The sequence below is a fragment of the Leptosomus discolor genome, chromosome 2, assembly GCF_034619465.1.
Source record: "Leptosomus discolor isolate bLepDis1 chromosome 2, bLepDis1.hap2, whole genome shotgun sequence".
Classification (NCBI taxonomy): Eukaryota; Metazoa; Chordata; class Aves; order Leptosomiformes; family Leptosomidae; genus Leptosomus; species Leptosomus discolor.
In genome coordinates, this window is record NC_141392.1 from 84,551,349 (window position 1) to 84,568,939 (window position 17,591).

Consider the following 17,591-nt stretch of genomic DNA (forward strand, 5'->3'; position numbering starts at 1 on the left):
CTGTAGTCTATTTAGCTTGAGTATTTTGGTTCGGTTGTAATATTTCTCTTTTCTATTATTGTTTGCAGAAGATCCAATGCTCAGCTGGATGAGACACAGCACGGGCTGTGCATCCTACAGAATACAATGAAGTATTAGAAAACACTACAAAGAAGCAGAGGAAAAAGAAAAAAAAAATCAAATTTGCTAAAAAGGATTTCAAATTCTGAATCAATTTCACAAATATTTAGTGTGTAAGAAGCACAATTAAAAAAACCCACACTGTAGTATACCCTTTCAATGTATATGGATTGGTTTGGTGCAACTGTGAATACATCCACAACTGTTTTAAGGAAGCAGTACATACAATACAGTATGTCATCTTTAGCTCAATTTACGATTATCAGGAAGACAGAACATTTAAAATGAGTTGATCAGGAAGAGAAAGATACACTTTTAAAAAATCTTTGATTTCTTTATACACTCAGTCATGTGCATGTATATCCTTTGTGTGGTTAACATGTTTACATAATTTTAGGTATCCTTATATATGTGCAGACCCTATACACATATTATACACATACTATACTAGATTGTACAATATAGTACAATGCAGCCTGTGTACATGCAGCTGGTGATGAAAATAAGTGTCTGGCCTAATACTATATGCAAGACACGGATATATCTCATTACCACTTGAGCCTTTCTCCTGTCAATTTGTTCATTTAGTAAGTTATTGCATTTTTATGAACATAGTCATTCAAAGTCTCAATACAAATACTTTTATTTTTAAAATACATTGTGTAGGTTAAAAATTTTCTTTTGGGGTTAATCATGTTGTAGTGAAATGCCTGCACTTTGTGCAAGGAAATCGTAGAGAACTAACTAGGCTAAGGACTTCCTACGTCTGCTTTAATCACTTTTACAACATATGCCACATGAAAAGTAACTTTATCTGTGAAAATTCGCAAGGAAGTTACAAAATACCTTCATGTAAGTATTTAAAACAAAATAGTCTTTTTTAAGAGAGATAAGCAAACTCACTGTTCTGTACAGCTCCCCTTTCTGAGTATGCATGTATGAAGACGAGAATGACAGATGAGAGAGGACGAGAGAATCAAGAGCGCATACTTTGCCTACACCCATCGTGGTATTCAGAGTATCAAAAGAACATTCTGAATGAAACACAAAGCCTGTCATATTGTAAGTCGTGAGTATTAATTATTCAGCAAGTGAAAGGAATACAGTGCATTTTTGAGGCTACCTCCACACTATTCTCAGAAGTAACGAGGAGACCAGAGGGAAAGTGTTCCAAGCCCGGAGTACGGTGGCTGTTTATCCGACCATGGTGAGCGTATTATTATTATATTAATTCTAATTCTGCTTTATGTGCCTAAAGGTCCCATAAACACCCCCTCACACACACACACACACATATTTAAATTTCCATTATAGCACGACATTTTCCGTATCAGCGTCCCCATTTGCGCAATTTCAGCTTCTCGCACGATCTTGCCACCGAACTGCAATTACACCCCGTGCGCTCCGCTGTCTTCGCCCGCTTCCAGGACAGTAACCAACTCATTCCGTTTACATCGCACTTCTGTCCTCCGAAGGGACAGGGTGACGCACTTTTAACGGAGCCTGTACAAAATCCGTTCGGCGCCGCGCAGCATCAGCCGCGGGAAGGTGCGGAGGGCAGCGTTGGGGGCAGGGGCCGGGCAGGGGCTCCGCAGGGGGCGCAGAGCAGGGGGCGCAGCCGGGGCCGCCGCCTCCCGCCGCGGCCGGGGAGGGGAGCGCTCCCACCGCGGCCGACGGAGGCACCGTGCCCGTCGCACCACCCTCCCCTCCGCAGCCGCGCTCGGGGAACGGTGAGTTTTTGTGTCGCTCTGTTGTTTCACCCGTTGACGGAGCAAGGGTGGGTTTGGGGAAGGGAAAACGGCGGGGCGGGGGCGTAATGGATCCGCGGGAAAAGCCCGCTCGGCCCGTAGGGTGAGCGCTGACAACAGATTTGGCAAGTTCCTCTCCCCCTCGGGTTTTGCTTTCTCCCCCCCCCCCCCCCCCCCCCCCTATTTACACTGCCCCATTGTTAGCGCATTGGCCTCACTCGGGTTACACCCGACGGGCAGGGGGGGGAAGCAACCGCCCCTTCACCGCCGCCCCGAAATAAGATCTATATCGTAACCTGTTCTTCGTATTTGGGAAAAATCGGAGGCGGGGGACGGAAATCCCAAAGAAAACAAAGGGAAGGGAGCCCAAGTGATGTCAGCCCTGAGGAACTTGACTTTTGGCAGGGGACTGTCTCGGGGCACCGTCCCGCACCTCCTGCCCAAGTTTCCCTTTCGGTGCCAGCAGCCCAGGTGCGCGCTCGGCCCTCGGGCGGACACCGCGCCAGGGGCAGCGCCGGGACCCGCCGGCAGCGGCTCAGGGTTGGGGCCGGGCCCGGCCGGGCCCCCCTCTCGCTCTCTACCCCGGCAGCTGCGGCACGGGGAGAGCACATGGATCCCCGGGGACCGGCCGCCCCACTCGCTCGGAGGACAAGCCGGCCCGGCTCCAGGCGTGCGGACTAGCCCCGGGTGCCGGCCGGGCCCGCTCCCGGCTCGGCCCCTCCGTCCCGCCGCCGTCGCCCCGCGCACAGCCCGCGGCTCCCCGGCATCGGCGGCAACCCGATACCGCCGCACACTCATTGGGCGGCACCGCCGCCCCCGCCCCCCCAGCTGCGACGACTCAGGAGCCGGCTCGGCCCGCCGGGCGCCGAAGATCGCTGCTGTTTGGCCGAAAGTGGCTGTCAGTCAGGTTGAGGGACGGGCCGCCCTGCCGCTGCGGTCCCGCCCCCTCGCCCTAATTGATATTATCGGAGCGCGGCGCGGGCGGCCGGGCTGCAGTCGGGGCTGGCGGGCGGCCGGCCCGGTGCGGGAGCCGGGCAGCGGCGCGGAGGAGGAGGCGGCGAAGGAGGAGGAGGAGAAGAAGAAAGAGCAAGGCAGCCGGGAGGGAGGGAGCGCCAAGCCAGAGACTAGCAGAGCAAATTCTCCACCGTCCTCTAGCACCCACCAAGCGGCGGCAGCGGCAGTGTCTAGAAATATATAGCTAGAAATATAAAATCACCCCGCTCCTGCACCATGGTTTTCCAAAGTAGGCTCCCTTCTTGGATTATTTTGTGCTCCGTCTGGCTGTTCCGCTTTGCACACACGGGGGAGGCACAGGCTGCAAAAGAAGGTAAGGTGATGCGGAAAACAAAAGTTTGGGCTTATTTATTGCTTTTGCACGCGAAGTCTGTGTGGTGGCTCAGCAGAGGACCTGCCTGCCACTGCAAGCTGCTTGTCAGCCCCCCCTTAAAAAAAAAAAACAACAAACCAAACACAAAAACAAACCCCCACATTTTTTAGTTGAGGTGGGAGGGAGGAAAGAGCAAGGCATTCGGGGGGGGGGGGGGGGGGGAGAGACCGGGACAACTGCCTTTGCTCACAGGAATGAGGTTTGCGAGGCATTTGCACGTGATGAAAAGGGATGGGGCTGGGAAGACACCCCCCCTCCCCGGCCCGGGCATCCACACAGGGGAGCCTGGCTCCCCTGTGGCAGCTTTCATCCGCCCGACGGGGTGCAGGGAGGGCGGGTTACCTCGCTGCTTCCCGGGCGTGGGCTGCAGGAGCTGAGGGCCGAGTTTCAGGGCATGGGACGTTTCGAGGGAGGGAGGGCACGGCGCGGGGCTAAGGCTGCGGGGGAGCTCCGCACCACTGCCCGCCGGGGGCCTGCAGCGCTCCGGCCCCGTGGGGCCGTGGGGCCGTGCACAGACTGTGGGAAGGAGCATCGGGGTACAGTTTTACACCTCCCGGCCGTGCAGGCTGGGCATGCATTTTAGAGGGTGCATACAGTCTGGCGTCGTGTGCCTGCAACGTGTGTGCTCTCCCCCGGCATCGCTGGAGAGAGGGAGAGGTTTAGGGATGGATGTTTTACACCATCTGCGTATCACAACGGGGCTTCTCGATTCCCATCAATCCGACACTGATATCGGTGTAAGGCGAACCCCGGACATTTGTTTCCCCCGCGCGCAGAGAGAAAACAGGCAGTTTTATAATCAGAGGCTGATGGAGGTGTATAAAATCGATTCACAAAGTCCATCTGGGAATTTCTTTTCTCACGCTGAGAAAATCCTAAATGATTTAAAGGAGCGCCTTGCTCGCGTTTGACAGCCAAAGGCGAAGGTCCGTCTCCATCTTCGGCGGGGGGGGGGGACGGGGGACGGGGGGGGGACGGGACGGACACGACACACGACACAGGAACGGGGGACACGGACGACAGGGAAGGGGGAGTCAGGCGCTTTTTCAGTGTCTCCGCATATGTATGCGTTTGAGGTTTTCCCCCCTCAGCTGGATACGTCAATATTTTTCATCAAACCACTCACATGCAGTAAAATACCATTTCGAGCTTGTAACTGGAGCTTTAAAAAAATCCCTCAATTAAAATGTCCTCTGCCCTTAAGAGGAGGCGGCGATGGCGAGGTTAGAGAGAAAGAGGAGAGAGCATTTCCTTAGCAGCATTTCGAAAGTTTATTTGGAGGGGCTGTAAAGCTCGGACACCCCCACACGGGGAGTACTAACGCGTGGCCGTGGGGTGGGGAGCGGAGAAGGGCCAGGGAGGCAGGCAAGGAGGATGCGGGCTGCCTGCCCCTCTCTGCCCTGCGGGTTGCACCGCGATCGGGGCTGCGCCGGTGCCTGCTGGCGGTAGTCTGCCTTGTGTTTGTGTGTGTAATACGTGTACGGGGGGGCGTATATATATACGCATATGTATGCATCTATACATGTAAGTGTGTGTGTATATTGCGTGCATGTTGGGGAAAATAAACTTAGCCAAAGGAGAGTCAGGAGGGGGCGAGCGGCAGACAGGGATTGATAGCAGCTACCTGCTGCAAGCGCAGAAAACTCTGCCGCGGAAGAAAAAACGAAGGGGGGAAAAAAAAAAAAAAAGGCGAGGGGGGGAAAGCAACTTTGCAGCTTCATCCCCGGCCCCGCCGAAGGGCCGGTGGCGGCAGCAGCCCCGCGTGGTTTCCCACGGCTCCCCGCTGGGTACGGAAAAGGGATGGGGGGGATGTGAGAGGCTGAAAAGTTTTCCGAGTTCATTTCTGTAGCTAAATGAAAGCTGGAGGGGGAGCGCGGAAGGGTCCGCCTGGCTCTCCAAGCGAGGGGGTGACCGCCGTACCCGAGGAGTTCTCTGCCAGCCCCGCGGCGAGCGCTGCGGGCCGCTCCCCCCGGGGGGAAGGTCCTGTCCCTCCGCTCCGCGTCTGCGCCCCTCGGACCTCCATTACGGGGATGCCGTGTTGGGCGCTCCCTCCCCAAACCGACGGCTCCCGGCTTCGAGGGGTGTGGGGTGGGGTGCTGGTGTAGTGGGGGCGACAGCAATACTGATACTCCGCTGCTGCTCTGCCGTCAAGCCCCGCTTCTCAGCGCGGAGGCGCGACCGCCTGGGCGCAGCCCCGCGCAGCGCCCGGGCTGGGTGCGCGGCCGCTGCTCCCCGCCTGCGCGGAGCCCCTTCCCCGCGGAGCCCCTTCCCCGCGGAGCCCCTTCCCCGCGGAGCCCCTTCCCCGCGGAGCCCCTTCCCCGCGGCCGCGCCCCCGCACTTCTCCCGCTGGTTTTACGCCTCCTCTCGCTCTCTGTCTCGCCGCCCCCCGCGGAGGGACCGCGCCCGCGGTCTCGGTGTGCTCGGCGGGCGGGAGGCCGCGTATCCCCGCGCGGCTGCCGGCGGGGTACGCGGAGGCGGCGCCGTCCTTCCTCATCGCTTCCCAGCGCACCGCAGCGCCGGGCTGGGAGCAGCGCTTCGGCCGCCGGCCTGGAAAGCTCTTCCTCAGTAACTTTCGACGCCTCACGGAACCTCCGGGTTTTCTTTGGCAGGGGCGTTTGCAGAGCAGGGTTTTATGTTTTGTTTGTTTGCTTGTTTGCTTGCCTTTTCTTTCTGGGACGTGCCCACCCCTTGCTGTGCTGCCAAATAAAAAAAATATAATGAATTATAGCCGTGGGACGTGGTGCTGGTGCTGAAATGGTTAAAGTTTTGTGGTACTTTTTTTTTTTTTTTTTTTTTCCCCAGGACCATTATAAATGTTCTTGTTTAACAAACTACCATATACACCACCTGCTTTTCTATAGAGAGTGTTTCAAAGTAAAGCCCTTTCAATCCAAGCTTAATGAAATAAGCAGATAATCTTTCTAGAGAAAACTTCCTTAATGAGTAGTTCCACTTTATTACTGAAATATAGGCCTAGAAGCTACCGTTTTTTGTTCAGCTAACATTCCAGATATTATTGTATGAACCCTTAAATAACTTTTTTAGTCATCTCATCTTTCTAGTAAGTTACTGAAATTTTGTGTTAAATACTACTAGGAGAAAGGGCCGAAGCCAGAGTTATAACTGTTTCAAAAGACCTGATGAAAGTTGCTTCAAGTTACAGCCTTAAATCATGCATTGAAAAATCAGTACTTAAATGCTGTGTATAAAGTCATAAATAGCTTTATAGCTAAAAAAAAAAAACTGAATAATTTAAATTAGAAACGTTACTTTTTATTTAGTTAAACAGAAGTATGAAGCTAAATGTGCGGTTAGTGTGCCAAACCTAGATATAGGGTTGATCACTGGACAGGTTTCTGTTAGAAAGAAGGTATCACAGCAGATTATTTCACTTTTTTTTTTTTTTTGACATATGTGTCGTTTGAAAGTCCTACCAAAACTTCTAATAATACGCTAAGAAAGAAGCTTATACCTATAATTGAAATGTAAAATATAAAAATGTATCTTTGGAGTTAACAGAACATCAGTAATAAAACCTCCAATAGGTACTGTAAAATATGTAAGACCTGCTTTATTAGGCTGTGATTAACCACTTTTGGAGATGGGGTTACATTTAGCTGAAAATAATTGCAGTGCTACTAGAACTGATGCCTTTTTGTATAGAAGTGTCACTGGGCTGTAGTTACATGAAGACTTCAGTAAGCCATTACCATAAAGTGAATCAGTCTGATTTTGTGTATGTTGTATTTTGCGTATGCAAAGTATGAGGTAATTGCAGAGTCTTTTATATCCTGTGTTCCTGCTTGTCATTTTTGTATAGCATTACTGCTGTATCACCTAAGGGGCGTATTTTTTTCTTTCAAAGTCAAAAAGGCCATTGCTTTTGCAGTGCAACTCCTGGTAAGGTATGGACTACTCCTGTCTAAATCAGTTTGGAAAACTGTTGAAATGTTGGTGTGTATTCGTTTGTTTTAAGCTCATTGCAATAACCAGCATATGGGAAATGTCCTTCTTATGACAAAGGAGATGAAGGGAGCATGCATCTTAATGACTGATTAGTAACACTTTAGAGCATTAAGAAAAACAATATGCTTTGATTTAAGCAATGAAATTGTTAAGATTAATGTATATCTGCTTATATGTGGATGGTACATAATCATTTAATCGTCTGTTTACAAGTAAATGCACAGTTGTGGTTGCTGATAATTTTTTTAATAGTATGAAGAAAAATATTAACTTGTACCAAAATTGCATTCTTATTACCACTTTTTTTTTTTATTCAGACTTTGTTCTTTTATATTGTATTTAACAAACAATGGGTTTTTTTTTTTTCTTTTTTAGTAATATTGCTGGACTCTAAAGCACAACAGACAGAGTTAGAATGGATTTCCTCTCCTCCCAATGGGGTAAGTACTCTAGGCAAAAATTAAGTTCCTAAAGATGAGTGGTTATTTTACCAAAGCAATTGAAAGACTTGATTTAAACTAGCGCCGCCTCATATTTCTCTGAGTAATCGTACCAAGTGTTTATGGCTTTTTCATTTTTAGACTGGAAAGAAGTGTACCTCAGGTTACAGTGTACAAATGTACAAGCTAATTAAAAGGAAGAGTCTCTTTAGAAACTCACCCAAATGTTCTCAGTAGCTTTATGTTTTGTAGTGTAATCCTTTGTGCTGTACCAGAAAGCTCTGCATATTTATAACGCGGTATTTTAAATCACTTTTTCTTTCTTCCTTTAGAAACAACAGATTTACTTCTGTGTGGAAACTTTCTAAAAATATGTTTTTCATTTTCTGTATAATGGGTGATCATAAATTTGTTTACGATGTTTTCTTTGTAATTGAATAGCACAGATTGAAGTGCTCTAAAATAAAAACATTTATACTGCAGATGTGTTTGAAATGACATTCCAAACTTGAAACATCCCCAAGTCTTGAGGAGCCTGATATCTGGAACTAGGCACAAATTACGCAGTTAAAGCCACCTCCAGCTTGCTTACAGATTAATCTCATGGTACTCCATGAAACACACCATTGTAAAGTACGTCTGTATAAAAAATGAGAAGTTTAGAAACATTTGTCTTATTGTCTTATTTATTATATATGTAAAATTGAGAAATGCTGCTTTAAGTCTGAATTAAAAGTTGTATAAAAACTCTTCCTCCTCAAGCCTCGAGGAAGAACGTTTTCAGAAAAAAATAACAGATATATTGTCCTTAGCTCTGTCCTACCTCAACTCAGTCTGGCAAATCATAAATTGTACGGGCAGTTCTTACTCATGGAAGCTGTCTTGCTGAACCCATTGTGACTCCTTGCATGAACAAGGACTTGGGGGATCAGGCCCTTAATCTTCAGCACATTAAGAAATCTGGAGCCAGAAGAGCATGAAGTGTGAGTGGGGATATAAAAGTGTAACAAATCCTTTAAATAAGAAGAATGAAAATCTCAAAGTGTCTTTCTTTAAAAGCAAGATCATAAAATCAATACAAGCATAAACTGGAAACGAATCTAAGGACTTCAGAAAGAATGTAATGCAAGCTCAACGCGTATGATGGCTAATAACCTCGCCATTAGCGTTTTGAACTGATTGAAGCCTTTACCAGAGGTGTTTGAAAGATTAGCTTGGTGGCAATTATGCTAGGCTAACCTGTAGATAATGAAAGACATGTCAACACATGTTACACATGTCAGCGTAGTGAAAGATGAAAGTAGAGTCAAATTCAACAAATAGTAAAAGGCGACTTTCAGAGCAGAAGCCAATTTCAGTCAGGAATTAAAAGTGAATCAAAACTAATGACTGGATTTGTATGCGTAAAAATGTTCAGAAATAGTTGCCTGTAAGTTAACATAAATGTACCATTTTAATAGTGTAATTTTGAAAATAAATGTTTTCCTTGTTTTAATTACTGAATTTTCTACTATGCAATAAAAACTTCATGGGAATAAACAGAAAATATTCTTCCTGAGAGAAACTACTGCATCATCACAGTACAGAATGTATCAGCCAGACACTCGTTAAATGCCTCATTCAACGGCAAATGTTACATCTAACAGTGTTTTCAAACATTGTTAAGATAACTAAGAAGTTAAAATACCCTATATTGAAACCAATAGAACAGGACACATGCAAATGAAATGGCATGTATATCAATATATGTTGCAGCAGGACAAAGAAAAGTTGAATTTTCTTGCTGTAAAAACTATTACAGAACTGGTCACTTTAAAATTGCTTTAATGAAACATGAACTTGGATGGCATAGGTGAAAACATCCTGAAGTACCAATGTATTCAGCCCACCCCCCCAAGCAGGTACACCTCCAAACCTCCAACGGCCTACTTGAAATAATAGTTCTGTGATTACATAATTGAATCATAAATCGTATTTCCTTTTTTTTTTTTTTTTTTGGAGGGTGAAGTGCAGAAAGATAGATTTCAATGTTTAATGCTAGGGATAATGTAAAATAGGACTTCTTATCTTAATTTAGTGTTTCATGTTGTTTTCCTTGACTGTAGCATAAGAATCTCCCTGATAGTCGCTAGCCTCATGTAGTGGGCTTTGACTCCAAGAAGGCTCATTTGTGTTTTATTATGAAAAATGGTTTGATTTTGTTAAATGTGGTTTTGTTTGTTTGTTTTTCGTTTTGCTTTCTATTTTTTCTTGGGAGGTGGGGATTTGTTTTGGTGGAGCAGTCCACATCAAAACCTGAGGAGTTGTGTGGTGCGTTAGTGCTACTTTCACTTCAAAGATGTGATATGTCGTCTAACTGGAATTTCTCATTGCAGAATCTGGCTCAGTGTTTTGAGGGAGGACTGCTTACACAAGATAAATAAAAACCCCAAACCAACTGAAAAAAAAAGGAAACCCAGCACTACCTGATGTGAAATGGAGAATATAAAAATCAGTAAAATTTTAGTCTTCGTGCCTTTTTTGTCATCTTTGTATTTTGTTCTTTCATTGTGTTTTCTTTTTTTTTTTTTAAGTTTGGTTTGGGTTTTTTGTTTTTCAGTGTGGCAGAGCCAAAAGGCTCAGTCCAGCGCCCCTTTTTTCTTTTCCTTGTTTGTACTAATTCTTATAGAGGGGGAAGAGAATCTTGCTCTTTCAGATCTAATAAATCTATTGTGAAGATAGACTCTTCTGTTCTGAGTTTAATACAGTTCAATATACAAACAGTTCAGTTAACTCCATTGGCATTTAATAATATATTTCAATCATTTAATACCATATGCATATGTAATACCATACATACCACATCTATATTAACTGGAGATCTTTGAAATGTGCTTTGATATTTACAACTTCTGTGCATTTCAGCATCTGCAGCCGTGATATATTTTGTGGTGATAACTTCCAGCACCAATTCAGCCACATCTGCTTTTTCTTGGAGCAGTATACCAACATTAAAATGATCTCATTTGCTGTCAAATAGGCTTGCAAAGTACTGTGTACTGCATGGCTCCTAGTCTGTGAAACCGATGCCTTCCACACTTGGTTACCAGTGTAGGGAGTGTCAGTGGGTGCTCCGTCCTGCAGAGGTGCCGAATTTGCTGGTCCCACAAAGCACTTAAGCACATGCTTACCATTAAGATCATAAATACTGTCATTGATCTTAAGTGTGAGCTTAAGTGCATTATTGACACAGGGCCAGGGGGCTAAGCGCCATACGGAGAAGTCATGGTTGCCTATATCGTCGGGTGAGGATAACTCAACTGCACACCCCCCCCCCCCCCCCCCCCCCCAATTTATTACAGCTGCAGTTTCTGCAGTGAATTAAATGTTACAAGAAATGTGAAAAACAGTGAGAGAGATATTGTTTTGGTTACACCTGGGCAGATCCGCCTGGTTGATTTCAGCGGAAGGTTTGCCATTGCTGGAGGTGCAAATTGCCACGCCACCAAAAGCTGTTAAAGACTATGGGGCTGTTACAGGCTTACCAGTTTGTTACACATTTGGTACCTTAAAGAGGGAACAACAACAAAAAACAGGCTTTGGACTATTGAACTTTCAGTCATGTGGGTTGTTCTTAATTACATACGTAATCTCATGGTTAATTTAAACTCCCAGCTAAATGAAATTTGCTCCATTTAACGTGGGTGCAGCCACTGAACAAAATGTGAGGTGAGGAGCTCCTGCGTATCTTCTTTGGTTTGTGAGTAGAGCAGAAGGTGGACTGAACAAAAAGGGGAAAACCAAAATGTTTCATTGCTTCCAGATTTTTAATTCTGTCCCTTTTCTCTTGTCCCTTCTCTCTAAGCCACTTTCATCATATAGGAGTGAAAATCATCTGACTCACAAGTTTCAGGACCCAGTCCCGTCCCATGCTTTCTGTACAACTGAAAGTTCAACTAGAAGTTTTATGTACTCAAGTTTTACGTACTGTAACACTAGGCAATTTCAGTTTCTAAGACTTCACTGATTTTACATTGCTCTGGAAGCGAAACTGTCTCTCTCCTTTCGATCTTTGCTTACCCAAAACTGTCATGACCTTAATGAAATGTGGGAGCTTGGTACACTGAACAGCCTTCTCTGAAGCTTCTCCGTTACAACTGTGCCCATGGTATGACAGTGATTTTTAAAAGTTGTCTGTCTGTGGGAAAGACATGGAAGGAGAGAGCCTGAGGCTGTGTTAATATGTATTTTTTTCATTTGGGTGCTTAAGAGTATTTTGACAATGACCTACTTTTTATGAAGCCATGCTATTATAAAGGAGGGAGACTTGAGTTGTGTGTAGCCTTTTAAAATACACAGTAGTTACATCTGGTTGCATACTTGTTTTGTATTACTAACTGTTTGTTATTGTTTTAGTGGGAAGAAATTAGTGGACTGGATGAAAACTACACTCCTATACGAACATACCAGGTATGCCAGGTGATGGAATCAAACCAAAACAACTGGCTTCGGACTAACTGGATTGCAAAAAGCAATGCACAAAGGATTTTTGTAGAACTGAAATTCACTCTGAGGGATTGTAACAGTCTTCCTGGAGTTCTGGGGACTTGTAAAGAAACTTTTAACTTGTATTATTATGAAACAGACTACGACACTGGCAGGAATATCCGAGAAAACCAATATGTAAAAATAGACACTATTGCAGCAGATGAAAGTTTTACCCAGGGTGATCTTGGGGAAAGAAAAATGAAACTTAACACAGAGGTGAGAGAAATTGGACCTTTGTCCAAAAAAGGATTCTATCTTGCATTTCAGGATGTAGGGGCCTGCATTGCTTTGGTCTCTGTCAAAGTCTACTACAAGAAGTGCTGGTCCATCATTGAGAACTTAGCTATTTTTCCTGACACAGTGACTGGCTCAGAGTTTTCCTCTTTAGTTGAAGTACGAGGAACTTGCGTCAGCAGTGCGGAGGAGGAGGCGGAGAACTCGCCGAAGATGCACTGTAGCGCGGAGGGAGAATGGTTAGTGCCTATTGGAAAATGTATCTGCAAAGCAGGATACCAGCAAAAAGGAGACACGTGTGAACGTAAGTAAACATGCGACTTGCTGTAATATGTACATTACAGATCATGTTCTACCAGCTTATTTTAGTATTTTTTTTGCAAGAGAAGTATGTTGTCAGTCTGCTTTTAAAGTTTTCAGATCCTCAATCTGTAAACTTCACACTGGATAATCTGAAGCAGTCAGCCCTTCTGGATATGTAAATCAGTGTCTGCATAGTGCATTTTTAAATTTCAGCAAGAAAAGTTAAAGTCGTGTGAAGTATATAGATTCAGGACTAATGTATTAAACTGGTTAAGGTGATGTTCCTTGTACCTCTTGGTAATGCTGAGTAAGTCATACCTATCACAGAACATTGAATCAATTATCTTGAATATGATCTTGGAAATTTCTTCTTTCCCATGGTCTGTGACAGAGTTCTAAGGAAAATAAAACCGAGGCAGTAAACTTAGAGTAGGGTGTGGTTAGTAATGGGAAGAATACACACACAATAGAAGCTGAATTAGAAGTTTGTGTCAATTGTGTAAAAAATTCAAACACAAGATAGATCTTTCAATCAGAATATCAAGTTTTCAGAATAATGTATGTTTTCCTTTCTACAGTATCTTTTTGCGTAAAACTAACTCTAAACTTTTGGCTTGCCATGGGGTCATAATGGTTAGTTTAAAATACTAGCAAATCAGAGACTACTGAGTTGTACTTTCTAATTCAGACTGATTTGGTTATCCATATTCTTAGAATGATACTTACCCTTAGCATTCCTGTCACCGGGGCTACATACATAAAACATTTTTGCTTAGCATGAGAAAGGATATTTCACTGTCTTTGTTTACAGTAAAATCACGAGAATAGGCAGTTTGTTTGAAGATAGATATTTTCATGGGCATATAACACAAGGCCTATCATTTTTATCATAAGATAGCACAAGGAGTTATATATCACCATATTTTTATTGTGAGATAGGCAGACATTTGTTGATAGAGAAATGTTGTAAGTCAAAAACTGGAAACAAAACCCAGAAATCTGTGAAGAGGAGAAACTTACAGAATCTCAAAATCAAAGCTGGCAGCAGTCACTGAGTTTGAGATGTCTGTGTGAGGACTTCAAAAGCTGTAGAGGATTAGGGGTACCCTAAAACAAAGTAAATGAGTCTCTTTATTCATAATTTGTCCCCAGGAAAAAACACAATTTTGTTCTTGATGAATTTTTACGAGCAAATTCGGTACAAGGTGAAGTGAGTGGAGTTGATCTGAGGCCTTTGTAGGCTTGCACAAATCTTTCACTGTTCTGTTGGGAAGGGATGAGGGCTTATGCACTGTGGAGGGTGATCTCATTAGGAGTAATTGTAATGTGAAAAACTACCCCCATGAAACCATTCAGTAGACTGTATTAAAGCTCTGTTAAAAATATTAAACACTGGGTCCCACAGAAACCTGTTTTGAGGTTTTTGAATGTTTTTTTGAAGTGACTGACTTTTTTCCTTTTCTTAGTTAACTTGCTCTTGATTACAGACCTAGTCATGGTTGATATAATTAATATACTAGTTTTATTTGATGTTCAATAAAGGAGAGAAAGTATCCCAAAAAAAAAAAAAAAAGCCAGTGTATGTTGGGAACGGGGTGGGGAACAGGAGCTGAGTGAGTGTGGAGGGGATGAATAGAGAAGAAATTGGTGTTTTGTAACTGGAATTTAAGTAACCTGTTTATTAAACAGGCTTCTCAATTTCTAACCGTTCTGATGTTGACAAAAGAATTAAATGATAACTTGTATTTGAGTATAGTAGCGCGCTCATTTGCAAGAACACTTCCGATTTTTGGCTTGCTTCCAAAGCAATCGCTAAGAGAATACACTACTCTGGAAACAGTCCAGAGGATCATTTATGGTATTTTTCCTCTTTTCTTTCAGTGATCCTGTTAAGAGTTTCAAAACAAACTCTGGCTCCATATTGAGGCAAGTTAATGTATTTGAGAGGGAAAAGGTGGGAGGCAGGCACTCGCTGAATGCGTGCCGTTGGCAGCTCCGAGTCAGAACAATCTGGGTGACTGTGGCGCACAACAGTAATTGCCGTCTGTGATACTTGTTAGCTGTGTCTGTGCTCGAGGATGTTATTAAGTATGATCAACTATGTAGTGACCGATAATACAGCTGACACACTGATACTGCGTCTGTTTTTTGTGACAGATATTGAGAGAAACTTATCTGAACATTGACACTAATGCAACTGGCTATCTGTTACTGTCAAGCTGTGTAACAGATCAAGCAGAAGCAAGTTGGCGTGTGCTTCCTTAACCCAGAGCTTTTATAGCCCTGTCTGAGGGCTCACTTCTGCAAATACTTTGTACCTGGCATGCTGTGTGACTTCTTTGGGACTACTCATGGCAGAAAGCATTGTGCTCTGTCAGGATGGGTGGAAGTCTGTGATTCCTCTCTCACACTTGCTAAAGCTCAGCTGAATTAACTTAACACAATAGGAAGGTCTTTTAAAGATACAGAATAATACCTTATCTGGCTGCGTTGTAGCAAAGGTAGGAGTAGATGGCCACATTATAGTTCCAAATAGCTCTTCAGCCTGTTACTCAGTGGGGATTTCCATTTGTGTTATGCTAGCTTGATTGGCTGGCTGTGATTGAAGAATGTGTTGCTTTTGCATACAGCTTTTCTCCCGTGTGTAAAATTTATTGAGTTCAGATACTAGAACAATTACATTTTGATTTATACACAACTCTGCAGTGGATGTGTTACCAGAAGATTTTTTTTGTTGCATGAGTGTAAGTAACTGGTAATGCTGGGAGGAATAAGGGAGAAAACAATCATGAGCAGTGAAACGCCTAACCTGGACAATGAGCTCCCATATTTTCTTTCTTCAGTTCTTTTGAACTGAATTATTCTTTTTTTTGGATGTACATTGATTACTTCTCACTATAGGTGTGCCACCTCAGTGATCTATTGTGACAACACACACACATAAGAGCGCCAAATTCCAGAGAGCTCATGATTGTCATTTAAAGCAAAATCTTAAAGCTGGGTGAAACAAACGTGAGAAAACTAGATGAGCCTCTGAAATTTAAATTGCAGATTCTTTTGCTTATGTGCAAGGACACGATCTCTTCAGTGTTGATCTTATGTCTGCTGGTGCGTGGCACTAGGCTTAGGTGTGGAAGCTGTAAATTTTAAAGGATTGTCTTGGAAAGGTACCTAGCAAAGATACCAGAAAGGTACTTAGACTATTCACCGCTTCCAACATCATGCATTACATCTGTTCTGGAAAAAAAATCCCAATCACAAAAAAGCAATAAAGTTCTCAGTAACTGTAATGGACTCCCAATAGGTCTAACTTTGATTTTTTTCTCACAGTGGAGTTCAGTCAATATGTTGTGTGCATGTAAGGAGCACAGTGATTGGTATTTGAAGGAAAAAATAATTCTTTGAGAATTTGTAATGTAGTGTATTTTCCATCTGTTTCATGTTAGTTGGGGGTGGGGAGGGAAAGAATTAAATTTATTCAATTGGAGAAGTAGATTGATATTTCGGAAGGTAGGAAGCATCTCTTAACATGAGTGAACTGAGAAATTACGTAGATGATTTGGCACCAAGTCCAAAAATTCAGATTTCTAGGGAAAACCAAATGGGTGCATTTTACTATTAACCATTTTATAATACCATATGCATTAACAGGTTTTTTTATTGCCCCCCAAATGGGAGGGGATTATAGCTATTTGTACATTTTGTCTTGCTGAGGTAAAAAGGAAACTACAGGCTTTTCTTTAAAAACTTTGTCATGTGCTGTACCCTGTGCCAGACTGCAAGCTGCATCTGTTTCTTCTTTTTTTGACTCTTGGGACAAAATTTTATCTCTTGACTTTGTGAAATATTACTTGATAACAGATCCAGAAACTGAATTTGCCTTATGTTTGGCATATTTGTGGCAAAATATGTGTGGTTGTGGGTTTTTGTTGTTTGAGGTTTTTTGTTTTGTTTTTTAATATTACTCCACTTATAAGCTGATGTGCCACAAGTTTATTAGTAGAGGGCAATGAATTAAGGGGGGAATGTGAATAAGTTCTCAATAAAAAATGTTACCCTGCTTCTAAAAAGCCCAAGTTGAACATATTGTGAATTGGGTGTGAGTTTAGCTCAGGTAGTGTATTCCAAAAGCTGTCGGTGACCTGCAGCTTGAGTAAACTATGTTGACACTCGTGCGTTTTCAACTTCAAATGTTTTGCTTTATGGAGAAAGGGAAAAAAGGTAGAAAACTTTCTCAATGGCATTTATATCATCAAGACTCTAAATGTTTCCTTTTTTGGAAAAGACTTACCTTTCTTCCATTTGCCTGCAAAATTACTCTAGGGAAGAGAATGTAATTATTCTCAGCAAATTGAACCAGAGCAGAGAATGAGGGTATCTCTGCATATTGTCATTTTCTCTGAAGTCAGTGAAAGTTCAACAGTGTCCACCTACTTCCCTTTTTATCCCCTAACATATGAAGTAATTTTTCTGTGTGTTTTTAAATAAAGGTCAATATGATCTGATATCAGGTCTGAGATACAGTTCCATAGGAACTACTGGATTTAAAAAAAAAAAAAAAAAAAATCATGTAAATATCTTTCCAAAGGATGGTAGCAGGGTTCAGAAAAATATACCAGATACTTTTAAGGCAAAAGAAAGACCTTCTAGTTAGATGGTCAAGAATACTGAAGATGTTTCTACTATGAAATGCAGAGCTGTGATTTCTGTTTCCAGCCCCCTTTGGAGTTCCAGAAAGTTGAATGTCTTGGCTTGCTTTCACCCTGAAGTCTTCTGACTGCCCTTCTTTTCAGAGAGTTGAGGTAGAAAGATATATTTTCTTGCTATATCTTTCTTACAGAACAGTCTGATGTTCATAAAGAGGAT

The 17,591-nt window shown here is 43.5% G+C and overlaps 1 protein-coding gene across 5 annotated transcripts in view; it reads left to right on the forward strand.

Moving 5' to 3' along the window:
- The first annotated feature begins 3,095 nt into the window (after positions 1–3,095).
- Positions 3,096–17,591, forward strand: part of EPHA7 (EPH receptor A7) — a 166,756-nt gene continuing 152,260 nt past the window's right edge. For 4 of the 5 annotated variants that reach the window (XM_086461367.1, XM_086461368.1, XM_086461369.1 and 1 more), the window contains exons 1-3: positions 3,099–3,195; positions 7,597–7,661; positions 12,057–12,726. In XM_086461367.1, coding sequence (XP_086317493.1) covers positions 3,099–3,195; positions 7,597–7,661; positions 12,057–12,726 — 832 coding nt within the window. Of the gene's footprint in view, positions 3,196–7,596; positions 7,662–12,056; positions 12,727–17,591 lie in introns of all 5 variants that reach the window. The other variant, XM_086461371.1, reaches the window with a different exon arrangement.